Source organism: Cucurbita maxima, unplaced genomic scaffold (assembly GCF_002738345.1).
Source record: "Cucurbita maxima cultivar Rimu unplaced genomic scaffold, Cmax_1.0 Cma_Scf00012, whole genome shotgun sequence".
NCBI lineage: Eukaryota > Viridiplantae > Streptophyta > Magnoliopsida > Cucurbitales > Cucurbitaceae > Cucurbita > Cucurbita maxima.
In genome coordinates, this window is record NW_019272028.1 from 5,360,447 (window position 1) to 5,375,715 (window position 15,269).

The 15,269-nt window shown below is 34.1% G+C and overlaps 2 protein-coding genes and 1 pseudogene across 2 annotated transcripts; 2 read left to right on the top strand and 1 right to left on the bottom strand.

Moving 5' to 3' along the window:
- Positions 1 to 839: 839 nt before the first annotated feature.
- On the top strand, positions 840 to 3,353 carry LOC111487014 (probable histone chaperone ASF1A). The gene is made up of 3 exons (XM_023134217.1): positions 840 to 1,232; positions 2,308 to 2,423; positions 2,710 to 3,353. The coding sequence occupies exons 1-3, from the start codon at positions 1,124 to 1,126 to the stop codon at positions 3,157 to 3,159; spliced, it is 675 nt and encodes a 224-aa protein (XP_022989985.1). The 5' UTR covers positions 840 to 1,123; the 3' UTR covers positions 3,160 to 3,353.
- A 1,248-nt stretch (positions 3,354 to 4,601) lies between these two features.
- On the top strand, positions 4,602 to 7,123 carry LOC111487008 (annotated as a pseudogene).
- LOC111487009 (CDP-diacylglycerol--serine O-phosphatidyltransferase 1-like) lies at positions 7,007 to 12,020 on the bottom strand. The gene is made up of 13 exons (XM_023134211.1): positions 11,839 to 12,020; positions 10,256 to 10,449; positions 10,004 to 10,069; positions 9,866 to 9,925; positions 9,370 to 9,460; positions 9,143 to 9,197; positions 8,979 to 9,058; positions 8,766 to 8,882; positions 8,565 to 8,649; positions 8,182 to 8,273; positions 7,776 to 8,029; positions 7,608 to 7,696; positions 7,007 to 7,526 (listed from the first exon to the last, which is right to left on the bottom strand). The coding sequence occupies exons 1-13, from the start codon at positions 11,896 to 11,898 to the stop codon at positions 7,399 to 7,401; spliced, it is 1,371 nt and encodes a 456-aa protein (XP_022989979.1). The 5' UTR covers positions 11,899 to 12,020; the 3' UTR covers positions 7,007 to 7,398.
- Between the last annotated feature and the right edge of the window lie 3,249 nt (positions 12,021 to 15,269).

The following is a 15,269-nucleotide window of genomic DNA, read 5'->3' on the forward strand; positions in this document are numbered from 1 at the left end:
GTTTGCCAACTAACCTCTAACCATGAACCTGACACGATTGTAGAGGCCTGGATAACCATAGAACTAGGTTATGATATTTTATGAATTATGATCATACCGTGTGAGGACTATTGTGAAGTTTGCCAGTTAGCTTCCTGTAGTAAGTCTGTCACACGAGAGCTAGGGACCCACAAATGTATCTTATGAGTTAGTCACGATTATTGTTTATGCATGTGAGTTATGCGGTTATATGGTGAATGGTAGGGAGTTCGCCAACTAGCCCCTCATCATAAAGTTGACTCGATTGTCAGGAGTTCAGATAACCATAGAACTGACCTATTTTATGATGTATGATTTATGCCCTCGGGGGCCTATTAGAAAGTTTGTCAGTTAGCTTTCTTTTGGTGAACCTGCCACGAGCGGCAGGGGTTCACAGTGTTACCTTAAAGTTGGTCGAGCTTTAGCATGCATGAACCCTATAAAATTTATACCAAGGTCGCACCTCGAGGACTTTGAGATATGATGATGATAGTGATGAGAGACTAATAGAAACGACTCGCCAGGAGACCTAAAGAACTTAATAATATTTTGAGGCACACTTGAATGGCACCGGAACTAGTTCTTTGTACTTAACTTTAAAATCCTAACTAACTTTTTTTCTATCCATAAGAGTTCCTTTCGGAGTATATTATATATATATAAATATTTATTTATTTTGACAACATTTTCATTGTCTTCAATATGAATAATATATTACATTTTTGACATAATGGTTTAATTAAACCTTAGTCAAAATAATTCAAACCATTTTAATCATTTTTCATAAATTTTTATGAAATTTCTATCATATTTGTTAACCTAAATTTTAACTTCATCAATCTATAACTATTGTGTAACGATGAATCTCTAAATCTCCCGCCAATTTGGACATTCCATTTCCCTCCAAAAATTCCATCGGCGGCGATTTATATATAATCGACGAACTCAGTTGTTGGTTTTTCATTTGGGATCCATCTTCAACTTCAATAGTGCCTATAGTCGGCCATCGTTATTCCGTTCGGTCGTTGATGAGTGATCCCCGAATTAGGGTTAAGATCGATCAATTTGGGGAATCAATTACAGAGCTCCGTTCCGGTTTCTGGCGATGAGTGCCGTCAACATCACTAACGTCACCGTCTTGGATAACCCTGCCGCATTTCTGAATCCATTTCAGTTCGAGATCTCATATGAGTGCTTAACTCCGCTTAAAGACGGTATTCTGTTTTGTTTTGATAGATTGCATCAGTTTGGATGATGATTTGAATAGTTGATGTTGGGGTAATTAGATGTTGTCTTGAAATTATTTTATTGGATTCATCAGATTAAGAGTAGGATATTCCTAGTGTTTCGGCTTGTAAACTGGATATTTGCGTTTGGTTAATGATTTGTTTGCAATCGTTTCTCTACTCACATTTTGCGGAAGAAAACTTTATGCCCCTGATTCCTGTATCTGTTCGGATTTAATATTAAGTTCAAATCTCGTAACCTAACGCCTGTATTCTAACGATGTGTTTTTTCATGCTTAAATCCTGATTTTGATGCTTGAGCCTGGGTAGTATGTGATAGAAATTTGTCATTTCTACTCAGCTCTTTTGATATTGTTATCTTTGAAGGATATTTGTATGTATACTCCGTATATTAAAGATTCATATATGCCTTTTAACTCCTAATGCTCATGTCAAAAGTTCTTATTCATCCTCTTTGTATATTTTTTTCTTGTGGGTGGAGGTTTGGTTTAGAACGTTGAATACTAGATATAGTTAAATCAACACTAATTTTATAACTTAATCTATCATGTCAAGGCCAATCTCATAATTTGTGTTAATCATGATGTTTGGATTTTTCTTGAGTATTTAGTCCATAGTTCATTAGATGGTTGGGTAAGAGTTTAGTGTTACTAGAAAACCCAGATGATAATAGAACAAAAAATTATGTGCTCAAACTCTAGTAATTATTATTCTTTTTGGAGATTGATATTAAGAGTCACTTTTCTAGACTTACTAATTTTGAACCTAGATGTGACCAAAGTATTAAAAATATAAGTATAAGATCAATAGTCTATTAGCTTAAACTATAAATTATACTCAATCTATTGCACGTGATTTTGGATTTACGGGTCATTAATTTGATAAGAAACACTGCATTGTCATTTCTTCTCCAATAATACAAGTAATTATATGTTTATTTTGTAAATTTCTCAAGTTATTAGCTCAATGATCGATGTATTCTATTTTGGGTTTTGACTCAAATCAACTTTAATGACATGTTTTCTGTTTGATTATTCTACAGATCTAGAATGGAAACTCACCTATGTCGGATCTGCCGAGGATGAAACCTATGATCAGCTTTTGGAGAGTGTGCTCGTTGGACCTGTTAACGTTGGCAACTACCGTTTTGTTCTTCAGGTATTATATGCCGGGTTCTTCACTAGTGACATTTTTAGCATGGCTTAAAAAGAAATCAAATTCCAGTTAAAATTTGAGTAATTCTTACAATTTAGTGATAGATTATCATATTTTTACTTGGGGGATTCGAACTTTTATCTTCTGATCCGAAAAAAAGTAGTCTTGGTCAAACATCGATCTATAGAGATACCTGATAAAATTTCACTCGTGTTGACTCAAATTTCTGCTCAAACTGGAATCTGACTGTTCTGAACTGGTACATTTGTTGGGATTGGAAATTTTGCAGGCAGACCCTCCGGATCCGTCAAAAATCCGGGAAGAAGACATCACGGGGGTCACAGTACTGTTGTTAACATGTTCATACATGGGACAAGAATTTATAAGAGTAGGATATTATGTGAACAACGATTATGATGATGAACAGCTTCGTGAGGAACCTCCACCAAAAGTTTTGGTGGAAAGGATCCAAAGAAACATTCTTGCTGACAAGCCCAGAGTCACCAAGTTCCCAATCAATTTTCATCCGGAGAACTCTGAACATGGTGGAGAGCCAAATTCGTCTCCACCAGCTGAAACCATCAACAACGAAGAAGAAGAAGAATTGCAGGCATCGCCATTGCCATCGCCATTGCCATCGCCATCACCACCACCATCAGCTGCATCTGATGAACCATCTCTGGAACAGGATGCCGTTGATACTGAAGCTCAGCCCTCAGTCCGGCAACCTAAGGTTTGAGAGGTGATCCGTATTTGGTTACTTTTGCTCTTGTTTGTAATCTAAAGCAGTGAGGTAGATAATGTTAATCAGACCAGTTTGGGAATGTGCATTAGATTATAAGAATTTAGAGAGTATGATTTCATATTTTATTCTAAGTGAAAATTGTGATAATTCCAAATTAATTTTGGTTATTTTATCTGCTTTTTATTCTATTTCTATAGTTTGGTTAAGCATTTCAAAATGTCCAATAATAATCTTCATTCTCTTTGGGAAAAAAAAAATAATAAATACAAGATTTAAAGAACCTTAGTAGAACGCATTGCATCTTTTAATTAGGTCGAGGTAATCCGAACTTGGAAGAAAGTCTTCAAACTCTTCATTTAGGTTGGGGTAATCCACCATTTTAATAACCAAAGAAGGTAGACATTTTCATAAAATTGAATCAACCAACCAAGCTCATAGGTTTGATACCATATAATCTTATACATATAATATAATCTTGTACAACAGCATGATTCAAATGATTTGGATTAAGGACTTCCAAGATCTTTTTGTTTAAAAAACTATTTATTAAATGTTGTATGAATTATTTCTACAGACTTAGACTTGATACAGTAATATTCTCAAACTCATTGTAGCATATATTATCTTTTTGGGTTTTCACTTTCGAAATTTTCTTCATGGTTTTAAAACGTGTCTATTAAGAGGAGGTTTCCACACAACTAACGGAAATGTTTCATTACTTTCTCCATCCAATGTTAGATCTCACAAAAATTTACGCAAATAAGTTTATAATATATTTTGGTTTAAGTAAGGATTAAGAATGAAGTTGAGCAGTGAGGATGAACTTGTTGAATAAGTGCAATAATTGCTCTAAAAATGTTTGTAATTAAGTTTTTTTTTTCCAAGAATTTGGTTAAAAAAAAAAAAAAAAAAAAAAAAAAAAAAAAAAAAAAAAACTGTTTGCAAAATGAGTACTAGGATTTGAATAAAATCTGTCTTTAACTATTTTAAATTTTACAATTGAAATGACAAAAACGAAATGTTATTATTGATATTAACTCATTAACAATTTGTGTAAATAATATAAGTTTTACTTTTTCTTCAATGTAAGTCATTTGTATGAACATACTAAAAGGAAACAAGAAAAATAGTTTTATTTATTTAATTCTAATACTTAATAAAAGATTTTATTGGCATCCTAAGATTTCAACAATGATTTTTTTTTTTTTTTTTTTTTTTTGAGTGTTTTGTGTTAAAATTGTTAATTAAATAATGATATAACTTAAGTAGGTAGTTTGACCATTTCAATCGTTAGCTAGCGTTACTCTGTCGTTAAAGAATGGAATTTTGGGGTCATCAAAGGTCAAATATGAATTTATAGTTTTCGAAGTAGGTAACGCGATCATATTGCAGAGGAATACCGGTGACATCAAAGTGCCAAATTCTAATTTCAAATTTCTTATGTTCACACACAGAGACACACACACAAGCAAATGGGTTGATCAATCAAGGTCTTATGTTCACACATACACTTTTACTCTCTCTATCTACCAATACTCAAAAGAAAATTCTCCTCCATATGCAAAAGATCCAAACTCCATCTCCATCTTCGTCCTTCAACGATTCCATTGTCGATCAATACTAAGATTCCATAGCCATTTTTCCGATGGACCCATGCATTTCTTTGTTATCTTCATTTTTCTACTGAGAATGAAGTAACTTGTTCTCTTCTTCCTTGGGCAAATCCGCCATTTTCTACTATAAGATCGCGATGGCCGATCCTCTGTTTCAGAAGCTCTTCAAATGGCTTCTTTCTCTTGCCCTGTTTCTTATGTTGTGAGGTGCTCCACTGCCAAAGAAGCGAATGATTCTAACAAGCAGAGGTATGTTAACGTTAATGGCAATTTTATTGGGTCCATTTCAGAAGCTTCTTCGAGATCTTTGATTGCCTCTGTTGCGGAAAATGGGTGTGTTGTGAATGATGTTCGACAGAAGATTCCTTCGAAGAAGCAGCTGGTCGATACTCATCGGCAAGGGCTGATCATCGAAGGAGGTGTTGGGTATAGACAAACTGTTGTGATTCGATCGTATGAAGTTGGTCCTGATAAGACTGCAACTCTGGAGAGTGTAATGAATCTTCTGCAGGTAAGGGATGCCCAACTTGTGTTCGACGAAATGCTTAGCTCACTTTAATTCATTGGAACCGTTTGTGTTTCTTGTAGGAAACAGCATTGAATCATGTTTGGATGTCTGGACTCCTCAGCAATGGCTTTGGGGCCACCCATGGCATGATGAAGAACAATCTCATCTGGGTTGTTTTGCGAATGCACGTCCAAGTCGACCACTATCCTATATGGTGTGTTCTCTTGATACCTTCAAAATGTTACTCCTACTAAGTCATCAGTTTTGCATCTATTGGGCCTTGAGATGATCATGGGGAACTTGTTATCTATCTTCTTGAAATGTCACTCATTTTCATTGTGCACATGGAGCTCTGCAGGGGGGAGATTGTTGATATCGATACGTGGGTTGGGGCATCGGGTAAAAATGGAATGAGGAGAGATTGGCTAATAAGAAGTTAGGCCACCGATCATGTTTATGCTCGAGGTACAAGGTAATAAGAATTTGATATCTACATAGCAGTTCCTCCAAATTTGTACTCATTTACTGCCATCTCTTCTGGTGTACTAAACTTGGTGAAACATAAAACAGCACATGGGTGATGATGAACCAGCAAACTAGACGCCTCTCGAAAATGCCAGATGAGGTAAGGGCAGAGATTTCACCATGGTTTATAGAAAAGCATGCTATCAAAGAAGATGCCCCTGAGAAAATTTCCAAGCTTGATGACAAAGCCAAGTACATGAACCCTGACTTGAAGGTAAAAATCCTTAAAACTTAAAACTACGATTCGGTTTCCACCCGAATTTAGAAGAAATGCTGATAATTGCTGTTTACCCAGCCAAAGAGAAGTGATCTGGACATGAACCACCATGTCAACAATGTCAAGTATCTAAGATGGATGCTAGAGGTATCATTCATTACTCTAGCAAGACTTTCCCCTTCTATAACTCGATTCGTGGTGGTTTGAAGAAACCGAACCACGAGTTTATCCCCAGGGGTATTGAAATCTTTAAGACGCCCCGAGGGTCAAAAATTTACCGATAGAGGGAAAAAGAAATCCATTCAAGTTTTGACACTTTTATATGCCTATTACAGACGACACCTGACCATGTTTTGGAGTCCCATCAACTGTCTAGTATCATATTAGAGTACAGAAGGGAATGCGCAAGCTCTGATATAGTTCAATCACTATGTGAGCCAGAGAATGATGGAATCCTCAGGATATGGACATGATAGAAGATAATGAAATCAGTATCCTACATGGGTTTTCCTTGGCATCTGAGATTCTCAAATGTGGTGGGCTCTTGGGATCTTATAACCAAGGGACATTGAGGTATACACATCTACTACAAATTGAAGGGGAAGCTAAGAATGAAGAGATAATGAAGGGAAGAACCACATGGAAGAAGAAGCTTACCACTATACCATTTTCCACAGTAAATATCATGTCTAGCAGTCTCGTGCCTCTTTACGAAGAAGACAACACGCCAACAACGCAACATTCCTCCAAGCAAAACAGGATTATTCATAGTCTTTGTTGCTTTGCTTCACAAGGGAGTTCACCAGATGGAGCTGCTCCTGCAAATGTAATAGAAATGACAGAGAATCCCTTCAAAGAGGTCAAGAAACTGTGTAAACATAAGAGAAACAATGTAAGTTCTTTCCGTAAGCTTATCCTTCTTATATATGTATATTTTTCTTTTCAAGAGATTCTAATGCTACTGAATCCAGCTGATTCTGAACTCAGCATTCTGTGCTTTGGAAGTTTCATGTTCTGTAACTACAAATATCAATGGAGATGTCTGAGTATGGAGAGAACCCAAAAGAAAAAATAATCAAAAAAATATATCAATCTGAGATACAAAAACTAAATAAACTTAACAAGCAAAATGAAAACCCGAAAACTAAATCAAATCTACCCTTGCTTCTATCTAGAGAAAAAGAATAGGAAATTTTCCACTCGGAAACTCGATTTCCAAAACGAAAAAAGATTGCTCATCTGGGAAACTAGTTCCCTTTTCTAAGAGGAAAATCATGTACAATCAATGTGGGCTGGGTAAAATATTTACATGGGAATCCCCCTTATGACAGGAAGAAACTAAAGAATAGTCTACCACAGCTGCTGAGAGATCATTGCTTCTTTCTCGCTAAACTTCGATGTGATTGCCACGACCAAATTAGAATGAGTAGCACGAGTGCAGCCCCAATAGAGCTCCAGAAGATTATCAGCCCTAGGGGCATTGGATTGGGATATAAACCTGACATAAAAACACACCAATGCAGCCAGTTACGAGCTTGAAACTAAACCATTAGAGATTTAGAAGATCACAAAATCTTACCATGTCCAAACTTTATACAAATAAGGAGTTCAATGATGCAAATTGCAAGTGAGAGCCAACAAAACGCGCCAACTTTCTTCACAGGCTTTCTGGAATATATATTATTAGTCAAGGTGGATGGATTTGTTTGAGAGAATAAGAATTCATAGGGGTAGAGATGGAGTGTACCGATCTTGAAGATACGAATTGTACTCGCGAATCGTTGGGATTGCTATTAGCCACCACAAGATTAGCCTATATATGATCACAGGATTCCTAGGAGGTACCCAAAGACAAAACTTCAAAAAGAATGTATTGAGCTCGACTGTCAGAAAGATGATGCAAAGACTTATAACTTGAATGAATCGCCATGGACCAAGCAACGGGTGCCATTCATCTTTGTCCCACTGCGCCGGTGTGAATTGTCCCAGTGTCCGTTTCACCTGAAACAGAGAAACAGCACATTTGATTCTTTAGTTAGCTAGAAAGGAGGAGGGATGGCATCACCACAACTAATAACGCTTACAAAAAGATAATCTATCAGAAACTGAAGAAGAATTCATATCATACTGACAGATGGAGCCTTAAAACGTACTTTTCCAATAATGTTTGGTTGACGACTGAGACCGACCCACTTGTATGTTTTACCATCGAAGTATCGAACGGTACGCATGCCCGCCCAGATGCCTGCAAAATTAGTTATACATGAACTCGGAAAACCTGTATTTATCCTAAACTCAACTATTAGTTGAACACAAAACTATGAGAACACTCGAACCATCCTTGTCTAAGTAAGAGGATTCAATAACCAGTAATCTACCTATTTCAAAACATCTGAAAGTCAGAACTCAAAAGATTGGATAACAGACCAAGAAGTTTACTCTGATAGGATATGACAAGAAAAACAATTAATCCAAACAGAACCTAAGAGTGCCAAACAAATCATGGGGCCATGGGGAAGGAAGAGAGAGATCTCACCAAACCAGTTACAAATCAAAATATCAAGAACGATACTGTCCCACCAGCATTCATTGAAGTTTGGCAACATATGGCGAAAGGTTAGCTGAAAATCAAGAGATCTAATGATTATATCAATGAATTTGACGAAGGAAGGCACTTAGAATGCCGAACTTCGATCAAGATCACCATATGAAATTCATAGAGAATGAAAAACCGAACCTCCATCATTTCAAACCCGATGGACAATACCCATAGTAGAACTTGGTTACGAATCATTATAGCCTTCCCCCACCATCCAATTATATGAGCTGGAACAAATTCATCAAAAAGTGTCTCCTGGAAATAAGAACAAGAAAGTATGATGAATATCATAGATGTGAAAAACAATATTGCAGCAGAACAGTTGGAGTATATAGGCAAAAGATTTCGTACATAAACATTCTTAAACCTGCTTCTGGAATTTTCAGGTAAATAAATACGACAATCAGCACCATAAGATCTTTCAGGAAGTTCTGCATGAAATGGAAGGATATGTAAACCAAAACTAGATTCATCCAAATGCACCAAAACAGTTCAACAAAGATGTAGGACATTACCAATACCAAGGTCGGGATGGAGAAACTTCATAAACTGTCGAGCATCGTCACGACTCTGGAAGACAATTATAACATGATGTTAAAACAAAAGCCGATTTCTAAATGTAGAACGTGTATAGAAGTCATAAAATGAAAATTTTATACACAAAACTGAAGTATTCAATCACGATCCTGTTTTTTTTTTATCAATTACACAATACAATACTCCACTATAAGGGAAACATGACCTGAAAAAGCAAAAAGGTAAGCGCTATCAAATAAATGACAGCCATTCCATGTACCAAACGCCAAATTGCTGGATGTGGCCTAATCAAAATCCTGCAAGTAAGATCTCAAGTGTGAGGGGAATGAAAATACCTTATCAGAACTTCTCTAATCATAAATCCTACCAAACTGATCTCAAAAAGCTTCCATTTCAAATCCACAACTAGAACTGATAGTTTTAAACAAACGATTACAAAACACACAAATATAAAATGAAGGTCTCAACAACAATGAAAGAAGTCTGAGATTTGCAATTTTCTAATGCAGAAACAATGATCATCTTGTTAAATGACGTGTAGATGGAGAACAGGAACAAAGGAACAAAGCAAATCTAGAGTCGAAAAAACATTCCAACTTTCTTAGAAGTATTAATGTAAACTCTATACCATAGATTTTTCTTTATGTACAATACAAAAGATGAGGATGTCAAGTTTGAATGTTCAATGAATAACCACTTACGTTGATGGGGCTTGCAGCAAACAATAGGCAAGAAATACTGAAATCATAGCCCATACACCCCTACATGGAATAGCACTTAGTAGGATGAGCTTCTAACATAAACAAAACAGTGATGACATAATTCTAATCGACACAAACCTTTTGACCGATTTAGTGCTATCCTCATGTGCTGCGTTTTGAGGATCAAGGGCTCCACTAGACCAGCTGGTTAAGACATACATTTAGACGAGCAACAAGATAAATAACGGATGTTAAAAATATACTAAAGAGCCAAAGTTTCCTTCATATGCTAAGCCAACACAAAGTTCAAAATAAACCAGTACAAATGCAGCAAAAATTTGGACGGAAGAATTTAATGATAAGAAACAAGCTATTGCACAAAACACTCACATAAGGAAGCATGCACCAATAAGTAACAAGGATATAGTACGAGGCTTGTATGCCCAAGCAGTCCAGGGATCAAGATCTTCACTCATACTCAGTGAATTATAATCACCATTTACTTGAACCAAATGGTTTCTTTTCCTTGCTCGTTTCGGTCCATCAGGTTCCATAGCCATTTTTTGAACGATGCAGCTAGCTAACTGCAAATCATAAACATAAATGATGTTACCAGTTTTCTGAGAACATAATACAGAGTTACAAGTAAAAGAATTCCTAAGCTGCCTCCTCCAACAGGAATTGAAGGCTTAGTGTATGGAAGGGGCAAAAAGGCATTAGAAAAACGACAGAACACAAGCACCTTTAGGAACACCAGGTAGAACTATAGCTAGAACACAGAAACACCATCCTTATAAATGGCAGGACAATACGTTTAAGAGCATACAATGGGTAATATGTGCACGTCTACCTCAATCATAAAATATATTAGTAGAAAAATCAAAAGTTGGTAGGACCATCAAAAAGTATTCCACTGCTCAAAACATCAACTCCGAACCATATAATTCCAAAATAAGAGAGATGACATCTGTGTCCAAGATCATTCGGAAAAACTTCATGTCACTCAACTTTTACCTTTCTACATACCAAACCTTTGAGTTAAAGTTCGAGTTAAACTTGTGGTCAACTTCGTTAATTTGTTTAAAAAATTTATATTTGTGTTAAAAATCAACATAATTCTAGAAATTATGTACATTCTTTAGCCCTTTAACAAGAAAAGAAGCCAAAAGTAGTGCAGAAAAAGTTCCAAGGGAAGTATGTGAAAGACCAACACATATTGATCAATAAAATGAATCCGCAAATCATGATAAATATGGAGACATTCCTGTGATGAGGTTCACATGATTAAAGAGGTTCTTAGCAATGAAAATCTGATACTCTAAATCATTACAGAATCAGAAAATGAATGAGAACACTGTGGTTCAGTCAAAAAAGGAGAGCAGAAAGGGGCATTAGATGGTATGATTAAGAAAAACATTCCATAGAAGCATGTGAAATCTAATCCAAATGAATGGTCCCTACAGATTTCCCTTTAGCTGATTGTGACATTCATCACCAATCACAATAGTTTAGCAATGAACTTCCAATCACTACAACTTACCTGTTTCACCTATCAATTGGATGCATATATCCTTCAAAGTCCAAAAGGGATTCTCAAATCTCAAGTCAAACTAGTTTATCCAAAGGGCAAGCTAATAATGCATTAATTAAGCCTATGATATTCATAGCCTTATGAAGTGATTTAGGAAGAAGTGGTGAAAGATATCAAATCAAGATCATAAACAAACTTAAAACTACAACCAAAAAACCCACAACGTTGGGTAATGCATATCAAAATGATGAAATAGATTAAAGTAAAGACGTAGCGATGGATCCAAGAAATCATGAATCCTGAAACTCATTCAGTATGATGTACATACAAATCCAATATAAATAGAAATAAGCAGTGGAGGAGAAGTGAATGAGTAATTAGAAAGAAGTAAAAAGGTTAGAAGAAGAGTGTAGAGAGAAAGCAAAAAAGGGAAGGACCCCACCATGAAATAAGAGCATGTAATTGAAGGCGTTGCATGTGTTGGAAAATATAAAGTAGGCATTAATGAAAGTGATGTAAAATTAAAAACCCATTTGAGAAAAGGGAAATTGATCCCAGAAACAGGGAGAAAAGGAATGGATGAATGGAAGGCAAATTCATTTGTGTTGTTCCATAGAGGAGGAGGAGGGAGGGGGGTTACTTACGTAGAGAGGGGTGACAACGAGGTGCCCTAGCCGTACGATTGGAGGACAAAAGGATCGTAGCCGTGAGATGAGAGAGAGGGAGAGAAAGTGGAAGTTGCAATAAAGCGGTGGAGAAGAAGAAGAAGAAGAAGAAGAAGAAGAAGAAGAAGGAGGAGAATTAAATTAAAAAAAAAAAAAAAAAAGGATGGAAATCAAATCCGTATAAGCATCTGATTGGATTGGCAGAAATGAAAAAGAGGGGAATTGGGAAAACCAATTAGCTCTGTGTTACAGTGGACAGAGAAAGAAAGGCCGCATCAAAAAAAAAAACAGAACAAACTCTGCCCTTTCTCCCTTCTTTTTCTTTAATACGGGAGAGAGAGAGAGAGAGAGAGAGAGAGAGAGAGAGAGAGTCTGCAACTGTTGCAGAAAGGTAGCTGAAAAAAAATGGAGCATTAAGATGAGAGAGAGAGATGGTCAAAGAGAGACAATTATGTTTTTATTTATTTATTTATTATTATTATTATTATTCTTAATTTTTATAGATGGGTAATCTTTTTTTTTTTTTTTTTTATAGCAAAATCTAATATAAACTCAACTCAAAATTGAATTTTATGAATTTCTAAACTTTTTATTTATTAGATATAAATTTAAATTTTATGTATAATAGGATCTTAAAATTAAAATTTTAATTTTTTTTTTTAAGGTTACCGACTAATTAAACATAAATATTAAAGTTTTTCTAAGAATACAAAAAAATGGCTCAAATTTAAAAGAATTAACTATAAAAAAAATAATCAGAAATAAGTGATTCATATAAAAAGCAATAAAATTTAATGTTTAAAATGTTTTATAATACCACGCTTTTACATTTTTGTTTTTTTTTTTAATTTTAAAACAATTATCCAAAATTGATTTAAGAAAAATGTTGTACAAAATTTTAAATATATATATATTTTTTTTTTGTTTAATTTTTAAGAATATTTGAGAAAGTCGTTTTCATATAAAAATAATATCCAAATATATTCTGGTATTAAAAATATATTTTAAAAAGACAAATATAACTTTTTAAATATTATTTTTATCTTTATTATTATTATTATTATTATTATTTTATTGCATTAAATATCCGAGGCATCCTCTAAAGATCCCATCCTTAATTGCCGCATATTTCCTTTGCATGTTTCTCCCTTTATCAACTTTTCCTGTTTATTAAATTACCGTTATACCCTTGGATGCCTTTTTCAATTTCCTTATGAAATAAATCATAATTATTTAAAAAAAAAAATTAAATATTCCTTTTACACATCATCATCATCATCATCGTATGAGACAGAAGTCGAAAAATTGAATCTTCAAACGTTACAGTCGATAATTTGTATCTAATTAATCGAAAAACACATATTTACAAAACCAACAACTTTTACGGGATTCTGTAGTCTGAGCCTTGAACGAAGAGTACTATTCATAGTTTTGGATGGGTATCGAAGTTAGGAGAAAGATGCAAATAGAGGAAAGTATAGGGGCATAAGGGCAAAGGGAGGATAGGAGATGGAATAATTTAGGGTGAGCAAGATGTGACCTTAAGCACAAAGGGTCATTTCATTGTTCCTCTTGTGTATTTGTGTTGAACATAAATGAGAGGGGGGGCCCTTCATGTTCATGTCTTTATGGTTGGTAAATAGTGCCAATTTTGGTTAAATTCATAGCCATGCACTTACCAAATAATTTCAAACTTTGATGCGATGGATTGAAATTATGCCATAAATTACAATGTCTGTTATGAACATAAGGGGATGAAATGACCAATACAATAATTAAAGACATTGTTTATCAATCAATTATATCCCAACCGTTATGTATAATCATCGAGTTACTCATAGTTGTACCATACTCATTTAACGACTAGGCTAGTCCCGTGACTTTCATCTTTTTGTGAACGTGAGGACAATTTTTGTGGATGCTCGTTTGAATGTGATTTACTTATGTCGTGAAAAAGAAAGACAAAATGAACTTGTTAACTACTTGTGTACTATAACTCTACTTCTTTTATTCATACCTAGAAGGCTAGTGAAATAGTTAAAAGAAGAGGAACATTGTTTTGAGTTTTGGGTTAATCGAGGAAAGTTAGATTAGGGTGAGCGTTTTTTTTTTCCTTTTTTTTTTCGGTATGTAAATGGGTTGAGTTAGAAGAATCTTTAGGAGCAGTCTGTAATTTTGGGTTGGTTGGATTGTTGACCCCAACAACTCAATCTCGCAACCCAACTCAATTCAACCTACTTTATTGGTAAGTAGAGTTGGACCAATAAATATATATATATAATTTCCAATTTTTAAAAAATTCTACTCAAAAGAAAATAATAATAATAATCATCTGTGATCAATAACAATAATCAATAATTATCAAATTATAACCTTTACTTAATGCTACACATAAAAGCTTCTTTTATTTTCTTTTCTATCAAATCATAGTATTTAAGAATTATATGAATAGTTATGGCAAAATTAGAGTGGTTTATTTATTTATAAATATTTTAAATATAAAGTAGTTTAAATTTTTATTTGAATATGGGGGTAGTGAATGGAAGTTTGATTTTATAATTAAATTTAAATTTAAATTTATTATTATTATCCATTAAAGATAATAAAGGATCTTTTCTCAAGATAAAGGAGGCTAAAAAAGAGATAAAGAGGTAAGCCCAAAATTTTGACTCATAACTTGTCAACATATCTAAAACAATTATTCTTTGTTTTATTTTGAAAGGATAAGATTTTGATATAAAATATATTTTACTAAACTTTTAAAAGTTTTAAATACTTTTAATTTTTTTTAAAAATACTATGTTCAAAAATATTTGAAATTTTAAAAGAAGTATTAACGTTATGTATCTTCATAAAAAAGTTTTGAAAATTCTTACCATCAATATATAAACGAAAACTGTTTATCGACATCTCATAGATTATCTCAATTTTTAATGTTACTTTTGAAAGTTTATGAGTATTTTTTAAACACGTATTTTTTATGTAATCTTTTAAAAATAAAAAATTGATTTCTGAAAATACAAAATGAAAAAGGGTTAAGAGCTATTTTATTAACTTAGGCTAAGGATAATAGTTTTGTGGTTCATTTTTATAAATTATTTTAGAGAAAATTCATAGTGTATATATTTTGGTATTAAGTTATGTATGAAAGCAACATTGAAAGGCTAAATCCTTATAATTTATGATTCCAAGATGAAGGTTTCGTTTG

What these genes read in the sequence shown, in the direction of transcription:
- LOC111487014 (XM_023134217.1), top strand. Translation starts at nt 1,124, where the DNA reads ATGAGTGCCGTCAACATCACTAACGTCACCGTCTTGGATAACCCTGCC. An exon ending in CTTAACTCCGCTTAAAGACG is followed by an intron (nt 1,233 to 2,307) that starts GTATTCTGTTTT and finishes ATTATTCTACAG; the next exon opens with ATCTAGAATGGAAACTCACC. An exon ending in ACTACCGTTTTGTTCTTCAG is followed by an intron (nt 2,424 to 2,709) that starts GTATTATATGCC and finishes GAAATTTTGCAG; the next exon opens with GCAGACCCTCCGGATCCGTC.
- LOC111487009 (XM_023134211.1), bottom strand. Translation starts at nt 11,898, where the DNA reads ATGCCTACTTTATATTTTCCAACACATGCAACGCCTTCAATTACATGC. An exon ending in AGCACTAAATCGGTCAAAAG is followed by an intron (nt 9,926 to 10,003) that starts GTTTGTGTCGAT and finishes TATTCCATGTAG; the next exon opens with GGGTGTATGGGCTATGATTT. An exon ending in GCAGGTTTAAGAATGTTTAT is followed by an intron (nt 8,883 to 8,978) that starts GTACGAAATCTT and finishes TCTTATTTCCAG; the next exon opens with GAGACACTTTTTGATGAATT.